The 15,925-nt window shown below is 33.2% G+C and overlaps 2 protein-coding genes across 2 annotated transcripts; both read right to left on the bottom strand.

Annotated features, from left to right (window-relative positions):
* Window positions 1-89: 89 nt before the first annotated feature.
* Window positions 90-8,238, bottom strand: LOC140060836 (uncharacterized). Its single transcript, XM_072107188.1, has 5 exons — window positions 7,016-8,238; window positions 4,236-4,430; window positions 2,086-3,786; window positions 1,011-1,205; window positions 90-119 (listed from the first exon to the last, which is right to left on the bottom strand). The coding sequence occupies exons 1-3, from the start codon at window positions 7,518-7,520 to the stop codon at window positions 3,707-3,709; spliced, it is 780 nt and encodes a 259-aa protein (XP_071963289.1). The 5' UTR covers window positions 7,521-8,238; the 3' UTR covers window positions 90-119; window positions 1,011-1,205; window positions 2,086-3,706.
* A 93-nt stretch (window positions 8,239-8,331) lies between these two features.
* Window positions 8,332-15,550, bottom strand: LOC140060547 (protein SPEC3-like). The gene is made up of 3 exons (XM_072106809.1): window positions 14,873-15,550; window positions 10,691-10,873; window positions 8,332-10,319 (listed from the first exon to the last, which is right to left on the bottom strand). Exons 1-3 carry the CDS (start codon window positions 15,042-15,044, stop codon window positions 10,129-10,131), a joined length of 546 nt encoding a protein of 181 aa, XP_071962910.1. The 5' UTR covers window positions 15,045-15,550; the 3' UTR covers window positions 8,332-10,128.
* Window positions 15,551-15,925: the final 375 nt, after the last annotated feature.

Below are 15,925 nucleotides of genomic sequence, written 5' to 3'. Positions count from 1 at the left end.
TGTCGAGGCAATGTAATTATTATAGCTAGGCTATAAGTCTTGAACACCAAACAGCTTGGTTGTCAACGATAACGCTTTAATTCGATGTATTTCTCTATCAACAAGACTATTGTGGTGTTCTAAAAAAAAAGATAGAAAAAACAGTATTGTATGTAATTAATATGTGAACTTTATTCAATCAATCGTACATTTTTTTGGTATTATAATGGTAACCATAATAACGAATATTTACAGTGATTTTTACAACAAAAAAACAAAAACAAATATTTCTGTTGCATAAGAAGCTTGGTTCCCTCTAGAGACACAACGCAAGGACGTAACGCAACGTTGATTGATATATTATACTGTTGCTTGTCATTGGTCAGCCCATTTTCGTTGCGTCTACGTTCTTGGGTTGCATCTCTAGTGGGAACCACGCTTTCAGTGTAGGCCTACTAATATTTTACATACACTTAATTGTAATTTCCATGCATTAACAAAATGTTATATGAGGTAACAGCTGAATTTTATGACTATTGAACAAGACAGACATTGGTCTGAAATGTAATGATTATTATAGAATGTTTAATTACGATAATGTGGAGTATTATGAATGGATAAGACGATGATTATGAATATTCAATTGATGTGAATGATAATGATAAGTATGAACAGAAAATGAGCGAAAACAGTAGTTTTAATAATGGGTGAAATAGTAATGAAAAGGGTGAAATAGTAGTAAGAGAAGGGTAAAAAAGTAATAAGAGAAGGGTGAAATAGTAATAAGATAAGGGTGAAATAGTACTAAGAGAATGGTAAAAAAGTAAGGGTGACATAGTAATAATAGAAGGGTGAAATAGGAAGATGAAATAGTAACAAGAAAAGGGTGAAATAGTAACAAGACAAGGGTGAAATAGTAATAAGAGAAGAGAGAACGTGGTATCATTGGATGTATGAATAAACCGCACAAGACATAAAGTGGTTGTCGCCATAACGTGATGGAAATTACGATAGAAACAATTGCCACTTACTGGAGACAAGTATCATATTGATACCCCATACGATACTCCATATCCAGCCGACAAGAAGAAACGTGATTGTGAACATTTGGGATAAGCCAACACACACGTTGCTTATAAAGGCCTCTTGTAGAACATCAGGTTCACGTTTTGACAAACCTTGTGGATTACTGCATACAAATATACTCACAGCGCCAATCAACGTTCCTGAATAGAAAAACAAAATTATGGATAAAAATAATTACTGAATGAGTTGATTAGATCGGATTAAATGTTAAGATACGTCTAGATATTTAGATATACAACTTCCTAATCTGAAAACCGAAGACTTTTTGTGATTTCTAAGGAATTAATGCATATTAGAATTAATAACATGGACATTAATTTATCCCTAAAAACTACTTAGTACGGAATTTCATCTGGAGAAAAATACTTTTTTATACACTAAAAGTAGGCCTACAGCATAACATAAGTGCTACACTAGAAAGATTTACCAGACGATCTATGTTCTGCCTATCTATATCTAAACTTCTCTTTTGTAATTTTTTCTAGACTATGGAAAAATGATCCCAGAAGATATATTAAAAATTGCATTTTGTTCACTAACTTTAAAGCTCAAATTTGATCACCTGATTTCATCATACTAACTTTGACAATATACCCTTTTATTTTATATTTTCATTTTTAATGTATGCCTAAATCATGTATAATCTTTTGTATATTTAGTTTAGTTTTTGTTTTTATGTCATTTTAACTAACTTGCTAACTTTGTTTATAAATTATTGTTGTATTTCGTTGGAGCAAGAGTAGTTAATTCTGTTGATTGCAGCTCCTGGCGATTAATAAGATTATGCTTGATGATGCCGAATAAATATTATTATTATTATTATAATATCATAATCCGGCTAACAAGCAACCTTGTCGCTGCTCGCAGTTTCAGTTAAAAATCCTAAACTATAATAGTTCGAAGATAATTCATTTCAATGTTTTAACAATATCTAATAGAATAAATAAATGTATGATACGAAAGAGAAACACTACACATCATACTATACAGAATAAACCTTATACTCTAGAATAAACTTACCAATCCCAGGTAAAATTATGTTTAAAAATGCACAGACAAAGGCCAGCTTAAGTGGCATGTAAGGTATAGTCGATAATAGAGAGTCACTTTCCCAAATCGTTGCGTAGATTACAGATAGTTCCATTTGTTTTGCCATGAACTCCCGTTCTTCCCGGTTGTCATTGCTCTTCTTGAAACTTCCAGCTATCCGATTCAAAATGCCTTTCTTTGCAGAGGCATTAGCAATTGTTTTATTCGCTTCAGTCTTCGTTCGCCACACCTTAAAAGCCTCCACAGCTGCATCATTATACTTTATAGACTCATCTATCTGGAATTCTTTAACCACCTCAGCTTCCATCATTGGTTCTACGATTGAGGATCTTCTACCACGATTACTAAACATACCATTCCATTCTTTTTAACGTATCAATTTAGTACTCGTACAACGTAATTAGCCTATCCAACAATAATGACTTTATTTTATTCACAATTATGCAGTAAAGGTGTTAAGTAGTGTCTCACAAACTTGTATGTTTGAAAGCTGTATTTATTTACCTGCATCGATTGGTTATCATTTGCACAATTGCATTGTTTTCTTAACGACTACATTGAGCAACAATACTTCATGATTCGTTAAGTGACTTTCGATTTTCAATTGTCCGTATTTACATATTTATATACTTTTGAATAGGTTTGGTCAATAATCTTACTTCTTATACGTCGATTTTGTATTTGTTACGCTTTAAATATAATATTCTATCCCCAAGGTCTTAATTGACGCTACGTGACGAAATTTGACCCGCGCATTCAACCACTGACAATCTTCCTCAAAATCGAATCACGTGAAATCATCAGAACCTACTCATTATTTCAAACTTTTGTTTTACTTATACTTAAGGTCTACTTAAATGTAATGTGCCCATATGGACACGATGATGTCATACCACTACCATATTTGGGCACATCACACATAGTTTGATAGTGTAGAGCTTTATGATATGTGAAATAATTTGCTATATGTGTACAAATCGGCTAGTAATAAGTATTGTACTTAAACTATCTTTAAAATAATTTTTCAAAAAGATTGACGTTTCGGAACCATCGTGGAACATTTTCAGGAACTAGCAAGTGCCTAGCCTTTCAGGCTTTTAGTCTTAGTAACTAATTATTTAAGTATTTACTGTCACCCTCTGGTGCTTTTTATTTTGAGAATGGTTCCAAAACCATTGTCATTAAATTTTATTTTAAAGTTATATCATGAAGAAATAGGCCTAAGTTAGATTTAGATTTCTCCATGGTTATATAATAAACATCTCTTAATTCGTAAACTAATATATGTGTATTTATAAAATAGTAGAAGTTGATACAATTATTAAATATTCATAAAATGAGAGTCAGTTAAGGCCAATTTACACTGAAAACTGCGAGCTTGTCCCACGTGTAATCTGTATCTATCTTGAGCGGAAAGCACCCGTTCGCTCCGCGTTTGTGTAAATGTTCATAATATGTACAAGGATTCTATATTTTTCATTACCGTTGCCGCTCGTCTGTGTAATTGACCTTCACTATGAAAAAAAGTGACAGTCCTATCACAAAATACTTATTCTACATCACTAATTGTCTTAGTTGCAGCCTCTGGTGGTCACATCCTCATAAACGCTCGAGCTACAGACACAGTAGTGCTAAGGTTACGATTCTCTTGTTGGGTCTTCCTGTGATGGTCTGAAAAAAGAAGATTTTGAACACTTTAGTAGTCGAGTAGAGAAAAGTTTGTTTTTATTAATTTTGTTTTTTTACTAATATTGTTACGTTTGATTTTTTTTTCTAATATAATAATTCAGGTCTTGTTATGGTTTCATTATGATTATTATTATTACTGCATGAGAGTGTGTAATAAGCCTTTTATGACCGACCGTGCAATATAGTTATCGATTGATATGGAAATTAATATAAAACATACACACAAAAATAACAGGTTTTTGTCGGGAATGTAGTCTTTTTCTTCCCTTTTTTTATCAATTTTGTCGGTGTATTACCGCGACGAGTGTGGTGAGGTGGTGAGCTAGAGGCACATGTAAATGTGTTCGAACAATGATATCTCTTCTAGAGACCAACACTCGTTTACTTATTTATGATAAAAGATGGAAAATTCCACAAAAAGCAAAACTAACTTGCTAAAAGAACCATATTGACACCCCACGTTATGCTCCATATCCAGCCAACCAGAAAGAAAGTAATCGTGAACATTTGTGACAGGCCTACGCAGAGATTGGAACAGCAGAGTTGTATTACTTCGTCTTGCTTACGGTCATCTTGAGGTGTACTGCTACTTAAGCAGAGCACACTAAACCCGGACAAGATTGTACCTAAGAGAAAAACAGAGAACAGAATGTTAGGCCTGTCCTTACCTTAAGTGAAGAACACAATTATTTACTTTCCAAAACACTAGTTACTGTACTTTGAATAATTTAACAGCTTTAGTGCCGTTCAAGCCAGTGTTCCCTATTGTATATCGTTTCCAAGATAGAGCATACTTATCAAAGGAAATTTGAATATCCCGGTAGCACAGGTGACCTAACTTGGCAATAAAATGCGTTGCGTTCATCTTGACGCAATGTATGGAAAGCGTGTGAAAACTAGCTAACTAACGGATCGGGACAACCTCAGTTATCTAGAGGATTATCAGTACTGATATTTTAAGGCCTGTCTACACTATCAAACTAGTTTGACAAAAAAAGTGTGATTTGCCCAACTATGGTAGTGATATGACATCACATTTTTTTAATAGTTTGATAGTGTATAAGACATAATATAAATTATCTACCGGTAATACAGTACTTATCTATCGGATATTAGTAACAAGATAACTATTTTGGTACATTTGGCGTTTCATATTTGTATAATATTGTAAATGTATGTTTGTTTCTTTTACTGTTATGTTTTAAATAAATGTGAATGAAAAGAAATTAAATAATACTTGAAAATCGACACGTCGTCTGGTGGGCTAACATAAAAAGGCCATATACATGGCTGCAGTCGCGTGCTCAAGTTAGTGTTTACCGACCAACCGACCGATCAACCGACCGACATAGTTAGCTGTATAGTCGCGTTGCGCGCGACTAAAAAAGGACAATAAATACAGACTTAAGGCAAATCTAATGTTTATATTTAAATGATTGGCAACGATCACTTCAATTGCTATTATTGTTACTTCGTGTCTGTTATTACTTATTTGAACTTATCCTAGATGAACAATATAGAATACAAATTGCTAATAATGACAGAATAAAATCAATATGATTATTATGATCAGTTATTCTACCTATTTTCATTCCTACGCACAGAATATTATTAATAATACAGTGAGTATATCTCAATATCTTACAGCCATTATAATACTATGGCAGATCGTGCAATACGGTCTAAATTTCAATTGTATGTTATAATGTAATTAAACTCAATATAGGTTGAGACTGTTTACAATTTGCATAACCATATACGTAAAACATGCTTGATAATATTGTGAGTTGCCTGAAATGTTGTTAATAACAGTAATATAATAATGATAATTATAATATTAAAATGTTAATGACCATTGAAGATGCAGAACAATGAAAAGATGATAATGACAGAGAGGATGATAATGGAACGCAGCCAAAATTAACCGATAATTACCCGATAAAAATTAACCAATAATTATCTCTCATTCGAATCAGATAATCGGATAAATGCGATAATTTGTATACTTAAAACCGATAAAGTTCCTGTAGAAACGGGGTTTAACCGATTCCGCTCGAAAATTAACCGATAATTATCTCTCATTCGAATCAGATAATAATTATCGGATAAATGCGATAATGTGTAACCCTGAAGAACAAATTGTTGCGTTGTAATTGGGATCTTGGTTGTTCGGTAATGTCTGCTCATGCGCAATTTATTTTTTTAATAATTTATCTGATTGTTTCAAAAATTAACCTATAATTTGTGTATGGCCAAAGATGATGATTATGATTATGACGTCACATCATGGCAAGGTTGTTTAATATTACGTTGATTAAAATTGAGATAATTATAATATGAAACCGGTAATAATGATGTAATTTGATCCCATTTTGTAAATTTTCTCCAAAACAATTTGAAATCGTTTGAATATTTCATTATAATCATCATTTACGCTTGAATGCCATAAATGAACACTAGATTAAATAGCAAATCCAATGCAATTACTATTAAGAAGTTTAATAAGTCTTTATTATAGCGTCGACATGGCAACCGAAATGAATATCAATACAACGTTACAAATAGCCTACTTAATACAAATCGCATATCATTGGTTTGAGCAACAGAAAAATGCCACAATTAAACGTTAGTTTAAAGTCGACAATTACCAAAAACATTACGAAATAATGTTCATATATCTACAATAAAATACTACTTTTGGAAATATATTTTCTAATGATACAAAAAAAAAACAATGAATGGTCTATCTGGAACCATGTTTTCTTTTAATAAAGGAATTTTGAGTGAATGATTGTTATGGTTGAAAATAATGTGTTCTAAAACAGTAATTTTAAATTAATTGATATTTGTAATAATATTCAACACAGTTTTACAATGATCTTACGTTCATTGTGTATAACCCAAAATGCCAAGCAGATTATTAGAACATACAATTTTTAATGTTTGTAATATTTTATAATGAAATATTCAAATATATAATAAATATTTAAATAAAATACGGCAATGTAGTCATCAGTACAACATTACAAATTTAAATTACATAATATAATAATACGAACAATGTGGAATTCAACTAATAAAAATATATTCATATTCTGTCATTTGACGGGAGAAGTTTTCACCAGTGACGTAGTGGTACCACTCTGATAGTGACATTCGTGTTACTTTTTTTGGGCATCAATGATGATTTAAGAAAACGAAAAAGACCTACCTAGTCCTGGGATTACAATATTCAGAAACAGGCAGATGTAGGCAAGCTTAACATCCATATATGGAATTGTAAAAAGAAGGGAATCTCCAACACGAGTGTTGGCATTCTCTACAAGTTCTCCATTCTGTGCGTTTATTCCCTGGCCAATGACGGCGGCAGCTTGTATCTGGTATTTAATGATCTCTGAAGACGGAGCTAAGTTTTGGCCATTTTGAGCGGCAACATTATGAGGCAGACTTCCAGGAATCAAAGACGTTCTTGAGTTTTTTCTTGAATGTTGTTGATCAGATGGATCAGAAGTTGCATCCTCCTCCTTGAGGGCACTATCGGCCCTTAGAAGATTTGTGTTCGGTGGCAGGGAGATACTTTGCAGACGATTGCTCTTCCAGTGTGCCGCCGCTGTAACTACCGCAGAATTACGTGAAGGATCTTCAGTGTTGCTGTTCAAAGTCGTCTTACTGAGTCTTACTTCTGAGGTATTTGGTACTGTCTCTGTTGACGTCATTTTAATTTTCGAAAAATTCCATTTAAAAACAACAATATTAATGAAAGATTATTATTGAAGAAAAATCCATTTAATTTACTAAAAAAATGTTACAGAGATGTAAATCAAGAAGAACAAATTAGTAGAAATCATACAATATTCCCCGAAGTTAGAGCATGAAGATTAAAAATAAAAACCTGTTCGGTAGCAGACGATATGCATATTCCTTACATATAGCTTGCTGATGGATTGTTCACAAACATTTTGACTTCTCTCGCACAGCATGCGGATCGCTGACGTTTGCAAGCCAACATACGGGGTATCTGTTACTTAATATTTTATTAGCACTCAATAAAGATGATATATTATCATTTATAAATTCATCTGCGATTGAATCAAACGATAGGGGGCGCTGTATGAAACTGATACCCACTTGTTATTTCTTAACTTTAAAATTGTAAAACCTCAATTTTTACTTCAATTAAGGTAAAATGTCAGAATCTGTTTATATCATGTACTTATAGGTGAGTATTTGCTTCTGATATTAAACACAGGAGAATAAAAAGGAAAACTCGTTTAAGCATAAAAACCATAAGTTCACTTCATCTCTGGTACTTCATTTCGTATGGTATTATCATCGTCATCACCGTACTAATGGCTATATTAGGAACGAAACCGTACGTCTATTTTATACAATAACTGTACGTTAATCCAAGCTGCATACAACATTGTATTCAGAAAGAAGTCATAAATTACAGTACAATTTTAGATGGACATTGTCTGAAATGAAAGTTGGATTTATAAAAAATAATACATTCAAAGAGACACACTATTAATAATATAAAATTAATTTATTCACAATGTTTGAAAACATAATTTGACATTACTTATCATGTGAAGTAGTAACCAAACGAATTAGTAAAGCCTGGTTTCCATAAAATCGCTACGCTCTGTCGTGTAGAATTTATCGGGGATCTAGTACGTACGCGAGCGCTAAATATTCTTTGCGTATACGATTCATCGCCGACAAAATCGGCAAAGTTGAACATGGTTGAACTTTGCCGATTTGACTGCGATGAATCGGGGAGCCTTCCCGATTGCGTCGGCGACATCTGCGCGTGCAGCGATTTTAATGGAAACGCTGTAGCGATTTTAATGGAAACCAGGCTTAATATAGACAAACATATACCGGTACGAAGTATTCCTCTAATTAAAGACCATATTAAAATCAATAATAAGAAACCATCCAATTAAAAACCAATGTGTGGCCCACCAGTGGCATAGAACACAGTTAGTAAGTACCGGGAAGTACCTGGGTAAACCGTACCATGATGGCTACTTAATTTAGCGTATTACAAGCAGACGTCCTGCGAGAAGTATGTAAAACAGAGCTAAACCACAAAAAAAAGGTCCAAACGCTGAGGATGAGGTCAGAGGAGACCATATTTAAATACATTTAGAGGTATATCTTTCATTTATCGTTAACGTCAAATTCCCTCTTAATCTTATTAGGCTAAATCAACAGTGTCTACTTATAAGAAATAATATTTTACTTACTTTAATTCTTAAAAAGATACTTCAAAATTCAGTTTTAGTTACGTTTATTTACAACACCTACAATATGGGAGTCGAGTATGTATTCATTATAAACTTGGCCGCCGGCCTCTATTGAAAAATCAGTTTCGTATAAAGCAAACGGCGCTCAATTCACTGATACTGAGCTTCATACAGGGAAATACATTATTATATAACAACATTAACTACCGAAGTAGGTTTGTATATACGCGTATTACGCATTTCCATAAAAAGGGAAACTTAATGATAAACGAACAAAAATGCATGTTTTAACAGTCCAGTATCGCCTATTCAGAGATAACTATATGGAGTATAGATACTTTATTGAGTGTCGGGGGTGGGGGTGTCCCCTTAATATAGGCGTGCTACTAACTATAGCCTGTATAAAAAATAGTGACATTTGTTTCTAAAGCTCTGTCTAAACTATAGTTTGACAAAAAATGTGACGTACCCAAATATGGTAGTGATATGACGTCATCGTATCCATAATAATAATAATAATCTATTTTGAGTTTACACTAGTGGCACTAGACCAAGTGGAAGGTGCATCCATAAGAAATATACAAAAACAAAATATGTAAACAACAATTACAATAAAAAAAAGTCGATGAAGGTCGACATGTATGGGCACATCCCTTTTTTTTTTCACATACAGTTTAATAATGTAGACAGAGCTTAACATTGTGTTGATTTGACAAAAATAAGATAGCGCGGAAAAATTCAAACGCATTCAAACAGTGATACAAGTTTAATGTTTATACGGGCGCGTATTACTATAGAAATTGACCATGCGTAGTTCATTATCTAATAATCCGTATCATCCGCTTATGCGGCATCATCACAGATTCAATTGGTTAAGAAAACAAATACTTAAACCCACTAGACGAAAAAAACAAACGAAAATATGTTCACGTTGGCTTATATACACTTTAATCAAGTTGTCTGCAGTACCAAAATTATCTAATTTTATTATCTTATATCACACGGTGGAATCGATCAGATTTTAAAAAATATATAGAATGTCTGTAAAAATACACAACGAAGTTGTTTTTTTCTAGACCTTCTCCGGATAATCTGGTTGACCAGGCATTGGCTGAAGTGGTAGGTTAGCTGGGGGTGGCTGGTTGTATGGTGGTTGGCTGTATGGTGGCGGATTAGTTACAACCATTGCCTGTTGTGGTGGTGGTGCCGCTGCCGTTGTCGTCACTACTGTGGTTGTAGGCTCATTAGTTGAATGATAATCAGCTGAAAGAAACATTTAAAAAGATGTATTTGTACCTGTATATATCAACACAATAATACGGAGATTTTAACTTGTGACGACCTAGGCCGGTCTTACGCATCGATGTATCGTCGGTCGACGCCGCCTGCACCTAGAAACCACCAAAACTGTGTCGAAGCGCATCGTGAGCTTGAATTTGGTGCGGCACATATAGGTTCAGGTGACGACCTGGATGTCACAGACATGCGCATTCTTTTCGGTTTACGGTCGTCGGATCGAAATCGATTTTAGTGGACCTCGACGACTTGAGACAAATGACGTCATACAATCGATCCCTATGCTACTTTATAAACTCAATTATGATGGAAATGATGAGATAATGGCACGTTCTTACCTGACATTCCTATAAAAGCAGCTCCCCACATAATGCTCCAGATCCAGCCAATCAAAAAGATCCAACACGTCGCCAACTGCAGAAGTCCTACCCAGAAGTTGAGACAAAACGTACCAACTTTCCCTCCACCCGACTGGCCTGTGTTCGCACAGCAGAACACTGCAAACGCCGCCATAATTGTACCTAAAATCATAAATATAATTTATTTTAAATTAATTTTACTAGAATAATTTACAATTATTAGAAAAACAGTATTTGATTACAATGTGTATTTTACTCATTTCTATACTAGGTTATTTACGTAGGCCTACAAACAACAGTGTCAACGTGAACATGTTTTACTATACTAATATTAATACAATTGCATAACGTACAGTGTTTATCCTATACCAACATTTACTCAATCCTAATTATTTCCACATAATCGTTTTATCATATTCACTTTGTAAAAAAAATGTTTCCAATGGTAACTAATTGATTTTGAACAGCACCCTTTCGATAAATATTAGAAAATCGTATTAAGGTGATAATATATATTAGGCCTATTGATGTATTTTTAATGTTATGTATTGAGATGCCAAATAAATGAAAGAAAAAAAGAAAGAAAAAAAATTGAGTAGCGACGTAAAACGGAACACGACTCAACGAATTATGAGCTATTACAAATACAGACAATGAAAAGTTTCAACATATAGCTAGCTCCAGTGGATAGTTAGTTCATACTAAATGATTAATTCACAAAATTCATTAAAATAAATGGCCTTTAGGCCTAATTCAATGTAAACACATTATAGAGGCTTCTGTATTACGACGAAAGCCAAAGCCCAACTTTCACTTAAGTAGACTATGTTATAATAGAACAGAATTTTGCGTCCATGTAATTATTATATAAATTATTATTATAAATTTATTTTTAAACAAATTATAGAGGCTTCTATATTACGTTATTGACGTTATTGACCTTATATAGGCTATATTATAGTAGAACAGAATCTTGCGACCATTTATTTTACAATACCGTAATTATTACAAAATAAATTTAGCTTATCAGGTGGTATCTAAGCTATTAGTCTCCGTATTGAATTTGAGATGTGTCTTTATGATCAAATTGGTGTACATATCATATTACTATTCAACGTATATAAACAGGACCAAAATGGAAAAACACAATTGTGGACTGTTTAAACAAATCGATAGGTAAATACATGCCACCATAACAACATCATAATATTATGATCCTAAATGTCCATAGTAGCAGATAAACTTCTTACTATATTGCATTTGATAGGAATATCGTTTAGTATAATGGGGCCCTTAATCAAGTTTAGTATTATAAAATGCGTAACAGGCGCATAGAGTATAGATCATCAATCTCTATTAGTAGGCCAATTATAACCGGCATTCGAATTACAAATATAGATAGTGGATAAATTACCCATTAGGTTAATTAGCTAATAGCTAGTATTGTCCAATGTGCATTTTTTTAAAAAAATATCTTAATTATCAAATACAGAATTTTGCAAATTTATGCTATTAAAAATTTCAAACTTTTCAAGGACCCAAAATATGGAATTCTCTAGCAGAAGAACTCAACATTATTAATTTTATCTCTTGTTTAAGTTCAAATTAAATGAATACCTTGTTTCTACTATTATTGTTTAAGTTAATTAATATAATCTGTTTTAAGTTAAATTATACGGCATTTGTTAAGTTAAATGCCATTTTTGTTCATTATCATGTTTTTTACATGTTTCTTACCTTACTTAACTATGTTGCCTGGACCCACATTTTAAAGCTTAAGCTTCCAGTGGGGTACCCCCTTTTCTCATGTATTATCTATTATTTAGAAAATGTTATCTGTACTTTGTTTTTTATTTTTATTTTCAGCTTCTTTTTTCATTTAGCTAGGTAGTTTAACCTGGTTACCACAGTGATGACTCCCTAGAACATTTATATATACGAATGTGATAAAAAATGCTTGCCATACTTTATTTTTCATAATTGTTTTAATGCCTCGTTATTTACAATATTATTTGTACGCAAAATTATATGAATTTTAACCTACAACACCGGCCCCATCCATCCCCAATAAATTATCCAAAAACTCCGTGAACAAACCTCAACAATTATGAAACAAGGGAAACATAAATCGATATTTATTAGAATGTATGATAAGTAGTGTTTTTCTGCATCTGAACTTTAAAACAGACGTCAAATACGCAGCAGCTTCCATGGAGGGGGCCGCCTATACGTGTCCCATGATTATAGGCCTAAACGATCTACCGTACGATTTTAAATTATGATTTAAATTTCCCATAGAAATATTTCCATAATGAGTATTAACTGAATTCATATGTAATCATGGTAACATTTTAAACAACATTTATAATTTAATTTATGTTACCAAGTAACCATGCCAAATAATGAGTTACCAAGCAACAACAGTGTTCATGTATCCCATCGACAAAAACAAACATAAAAGCTCTGTCTACTTTATGCGACAAACAATGATGTGCCCATATGGATCATGATGTCATAGCACTACCAAATTTGAGCATATCACTACTATATTTGGGCACATTACACTTTTATTGTCAAGTTAGTTTGATAGTGTAGACAGAGCTTAAAAATTACAATAGGTATATGGTTAGGTTACCTATCACCGTTAGAATAAAATTTGAAAAAGCTTGTTTTTTTTAAAATCTTATTTTGATTTTGATGATGTTATGATGAGATAATTTCAATCACAAAAGTACTTGGATATACATAAAAGATAAACCCGCACAAAACATCATTACGGTCATAATTCATTTTTATTACTGCACTTATTTTGGCATTAATTATTATTCCATATTTGGATCAGGCCTAATGTAAAGAAAATGTATTTCTTCGCACGACTAACTCAAATTCTGTATTTTTTTCCCCACCTCATTGCATGCAAAATACACAATTATGCATTCACAATATTTAGTATTGTTAGAACAGACGAACACAGCGACTGAGAGGGAATATGCATGAATAATAATAACATAAAACGTAAAATTACAATACAAGATACAAGATACAAGATACAATACTACTGGAAGAAGATACAATTTTCAGTCGTTAAATCGATTATTGTGCATTAGAATTATTATGCGTACTTGATGAATTATTATTATAGAAAATCGAATTTGTATACGGTAAACAATAGTATAGGAGTATTAGGCAATATAGATCAGATCAATAATAACAATAATCATAATAACAATAATTACAATAATCAAAAATAATAATAACTACAGTAGTAATGACTATAATTGTTATGTGTTTAAATTTTAAATGTAAATATGTATAATTATGTTTGTATGATGTAGTATGTTTAAGCGGATATTAGCCCTTGATGGCATTTGCAGCAATAAAGAAATTGAATTGAATTGAATCAATTATCTTCTTCCTTTCGCGCGACTAATCCACGTGCCATGTCTTTTAAAGGGTCATTTCAGCTAGGCGCAGAACGCAGCTAACAATTCTATTTTATTTTTAAATCCTACGAAAAGCAACATCTACATTTTTACTTTGTTTAACCTACCTATAAGTCTACATATTTATTTCTTTATTTTGTTATCCAGTGTAGTTAACTGGTTTCCATAAAATGTATCATGCATTACTTTCAAGTAATTAGCCTAGCTAACTTTTGTCTCCGACACCACTAAGGTACAGATTGTTTCCCGCCACCCCCCCCCCCTCCCACCCCCCCCCCCTCCTCCCACCCCCTCCCCCTCCAAAAAAAGTGGTTCTCCAAATAAAAAGTGTGGTCTAGGCCTATGCCCTACCTAGGCATATCAATGTAAGAAAGCAAGTCTAGGCCCTAGGCCTAATCGAAATAATATTGTTTCATATTAATAAGTTTTGATTGAGAATGTATATACACTGTATACACTGTATTATTTGTATATTACCTATGACGAACCTGTGGGAGAACACCTTTATTTTATGGCGAACGAGTTTTATATTTTCTTCTTTTGTATTTTATAATTTCGTGAATAAATAAAGTTGTCGATTATAAAGTACTCCTAGGTCCTAAGTAGGTTACAATAAAGAAAGTTATTTCTAAAAGTTCGATGTTTCGCCTTCTTTCAAAGAATGTCATGTGTGGTATTAATATAGCCTACAGATACCTAATAAAGCCCAGATACTTACCAAATCCAGGAATGAATATGTTGAAAATCAAACAGACAACGGCCATCGCAATGTGCATGGCGGGAATTGCGGCTCGGCAGGCATTAGGTTTCTGTTCCGTTTGTACGACCGTAACAGTAGTAACAGTACCACCCGCTTGTTGAGGCGGTGGTTGTCCATAAGGTGCTGCCATATTCAATTTTAACTCTGCTTTAACAAATAAAACTCCTTAGGCCTAATTTCGCGTTAATTATTCCAAAAACTTTAGCTAAAGCGGTTTTTTAAAAAGTCAATTTACTGTCCGCCAGATTCTAGAAATCGTCGATCACCAGATATCGTAGGATCCCAACGCTTGTCTGTGATGACCGGTTAGTTTCGTGGTGTCTTAATCCTTAACTTAAGGCAACCAAGGAAACAGCTACTGTGTTTACGCTAACATTAGAAAACCCAGTAGGCTAACGTAGGCTAAGTTATGTTGGTTGAACTGTCACTTGTCAGTTGCGACTCCTCACACACTGAGTGGTGTTGGTGCTATTGGTACAAGTTCATTCATTGGCTGATGGAGGAAGTGACGCGCTCTCCTCCTCAAATAGAAAAAACAAAATTAATAACGCGGAAGATTCTGAATATGATGTAGGCCTAGGCCTAACAGTATTATCAATTCCAGGTTACAGATTTTTTTAAAGGCATATGGCCGCGACCGAATGAATTTATTTGGCAAATTTAACGTTATTAAGTTCTATCGCACGAATAGTTCGCGCGCGTATGGGGGTAACGCGTACTTTTGGAACGAATTACGGCGCGTCAGTCACGCTATCAACAACCAATAACTCACTGTTTTTAACATAATTATAATAACTACAGTAATTATTTTTTAACAGTAATCATTTTAAAATTGCATTATTTAAATGCAATACAAAAAATCGCATTCAAACTACTAGTACTAGGCTAGTAGTAGGAACATTTTAGAGTAATTGAAAACATTTCAAAATCTTCAGTTTCTATTGCATTCAAATTATATGTAAACAAAAATATTAAGTTTCGTTAACACTCTTGTAATAAATCGTCAACGCA

Source organism: Antedon mediterranea, chromosome 10, assembly GCF_964355755.1.
Source record: "Antedon mediterranea chromosome 10, ecAntMedi1.1, whole genome shotgun sequence".
Lineage (NCBI taxonomy): Eukaryota > Metazoa > Echinodermata > Crinoidea > Comatulida > Antedonidae > Antedon > Antedon mediterranea.
The sequence above is the reverse complement of the archived record's forward strand: the minus strand, read 5'-3'. Positions and strand labels throughout refer to the sequence as shown.